The sequence below is a fragment of the Temnothorax curvispinosus genome, unplaced genomic scaffold (genome assembly GCF_003070985.1).
Source record: "Temnothorax curvispinosus isolate PA1 unplaced genomic scaffold, ASM307098v1 QBEX01009085.1, whole genome shotgun sequence".
In the NCBI taxonomy this organism is placed as follows: Eukaryota; Metazoa; Arthropoda; class Insecta; order Hymenoptera; family Formicidae; genus Temnothorax; species Temnothorax curvispinosus.
In genome coordinates, this window is record NW_020218865.1 from 1,497 (window position 1) to 4,429 (window position 2,933).

The window sequence follows — 2,933 nt, forward strand, 5'->3', positions numbered from 1 at the left end:
ATAAAGAACTCTTCGATTCATTGTTGTGTTTAGCAGAATCTGGAATTCCGATTTCTTTGTGCCTCTCTACAGTCTCACCTGTTCGTTTTAGTTCACAAGAGGGATAATTTTTCCGAATTAATCGTTAATTATTTATTGCAACAGTGTCCAACTGGACGAAATTGACATTTATTTTTTACATAGTAGCCATTAATATGCATTTTGCAAAATGACATACGCAACAGCGCGATCAATCGTAATACTTTTTCTCGTGTTGGGGACCAAACCGCTGACAGAGACTATAGGCATTAACAATTATTTCCAACTGATCAACGACGTCCACAGATATTATCGCACGTCGTGTGTTGTTTTCGTGCGGTCTGACAATTACGGTGAGCAAATACCGGGAACAATTTCCGGTTATCATTTTTCACATTGCATTTTCGCGAACTTTCGAACAAATGTTGAATCATTATTTCACGTGCAAATTATTTTAGTTCTATATGATTTAAAAAATTATTTTCTTTTTTATCTAATTGTTACGGATTTAAATTTAATAAGATGCAATTAAATAAAAAGAATTAAGTCACTTTTTTCTAACTTTTATCCTTGAAGAAATTAAATGCAGTTATGATTTAGAGAGCATTTATAATTCTGACAAGTAAAATATAATACCATCTTCGATGCGAATATTACAGATTTGAACATGACGACATTGGTGCACACGTGGTCGCGCGAATTCTCACGACACAGAGTCATGACCGTGACTATAACTTTCTCGGATCTGACGAGTGAGTACAACGACTACTGGAAGAATATCACACGGCCGTTGTTTGTCGTTCTCCTCGACACCGAGGAGACCATGGGCGAGTTCGCCGAGACCACGAGGAGCGTAAAGCCCATCTCTTTTCCCATTTGGCTCGTTATGTTTCTTCAGCATTCTGATGGGAATCCTCTCGAGGAGCGCTGTAGACATCCTACCGTTAACGTATTCAACGTGGACTTCAGGACCCAGATGCTGGTTCTCTGCTACGCTCGCCCGATTCTAGTCGAGTGGTACGCTATTCGCGATAATCGCACCAGAACATTCGACCTGGCCTTGTGGTCCCCCGATAGAGGTTTGCTTTTAAGGACGCGAAAGTCCCTCTACGCTAGAAGGAGCGACATGTTCGGCGACGTTGTACGCGTGGCGTCCGTGAACGTAAGTTTTTTGCTTTTCCTCGAGCTCCGTTGTGCGTTGCCTCTTTTGCGAATCGGAAAATGGTCGTGATCTTTTAGAAAATTGTCGCCTTAAAAAAAAATTATCTCGCAATTTGTCACGAAATCGATATTACAATGATCTGAACGATTATTTATTAATCCTTAACGATGATTTATAGATCCGTATAGACTCGCGTAAATTGACTTGACAATTCTGTTGGTATATGCACGAAGAACTCGCCGCTGATCTCACACGAGAACGGTACAATCGGCGGGTTTTTCGGTCTGTTGCTGATAGAGCTCAGCAAAGTGATGAACTTCACGGTGGAGATTCTGGATCCGGTGAAGGGATACGGCAGCTGGAGCAAAGAGAAAAAGATGTGGACGGGTGCGATCGGCCAGTTGGTGACCAACGAAGCCGATATCGGCATCTCCGCATTCACAATGACGACTCACAGACAAAACGTCATTGGCTATACGATACCATTGATACGCTCGCAATACAGCCTTTATTTTAAGAGGCCTAACACAGCCTTGGTGGAATGGTCTTTATACTTAAGGGTAATAATTATATATCTTTATATTAACCTATACATAAATTAGTATTAGGTGTATTAATAGTAGACATGCATCATATTTAATATATGTATTACATATGCCTATGTTAATTATATTGGCTACAATTGGAGGGGTAAAAACCACAGTGGTGTAAGTCAAATTTTTTAAAATATTTGAGTTACACCAGTGTAATTTTTACCCCTCTAATTGTACAATGATAGAAGTTTAAAACTGCACAAAGACTTTATAATCATCCTGTTCACTTATAAAATTAAAAATGCAATTACTTAAGAACAAAAAACAGTGTTAAGATAATTTATGCTAAAGATTCACGGTAACAAAGTGGAATAAATTGCTACTTTTGTTTACCTATAAATGTTCCAGGCATTTAGCTATAAAACTTGGATAGCATTATTAATGACAATAACAACAGCTTCTATTCTATTGACTATCATGAAGACAAAAGGATACTTTTCGATGAACTTGATGTTCGAAAACTATATTAATGTTTGGGGGATTTATTGTCAGCAAGGTTTGTCAGGTAACGTTTACTATAGAGACATTCTATGCTATATATATATAGAGGAAAGTCCCCTATTATAAAATAGGCTCTTAATAAGCGATAACAAGGTGTTTCTGTTAAACTAATAGGTTTTATTTGTTGGTTTCTTCACGAACTTATTGCCCTTAGATTAAAACCTTTTTAGTGGAAAATTCATTGTTCGATCGTGCGTACACTAGCCTTCTACATTTTTCAATTCTGCACATAATCTTCCGGCGATCACGCAAAATAGATGTGGTATCTCATAATAGGGGACTTTCCTCTACATATAAATGTATATTTGACACCATAATAATAATGCACATGTATATTTTATGCAAAGAATTTCCCAGCGAGTCACCGGTGAGACTGGCTTTTATCTCGATTTCTGCTTCGTCGATAGTAATTTTGGCCATCTATTCCGCCTCGTTTATCAGCTATCTAGTTCTCTGTACGCCCAAACTGCCTTTTTCCACTCTGGAGGGTTACGTTAAGGATGGCTCTTACAAATTAATTGTGGTGCAAAATAGCGCCCAGTACGATGATCTTAATGTGAGCTTGCCGTTATTTAAAACGCAGAAATTATTCTTGCGCAACAGTAATTTGTCAGTCACAGTAATTTCGATTGAAACACTCGCAAATAAAAGCACAGTCT

The 2,933-nt window shown here is 38.1% G+C and overlaps 1 protein-coding gene across 1 annotated transcript; it reads left to right on the forward strand.

The window, feature by feature from the left end:
• Positions 1-685: 685 nt before the first annotated feature.
• Positions 686-2,830, forward strand: LOC112458671 (glutamate receptor ionotropic, delta-2-like; the record flags this gene model as incomplete). Its single annotated transcript, XM_025022421.1, has 4 exons — positions 686-1,180; positions 1,414-1,740; positions 2,122-2,278; positions 2,682-2,830. Coding segments are annotated over exons 1-4 (1,128 nt in total), but the record flags the coding sequence as incomplete, so codon positions are not given.
• Positions 2,831-2,933: the final 103 nt, after the last annotated feature.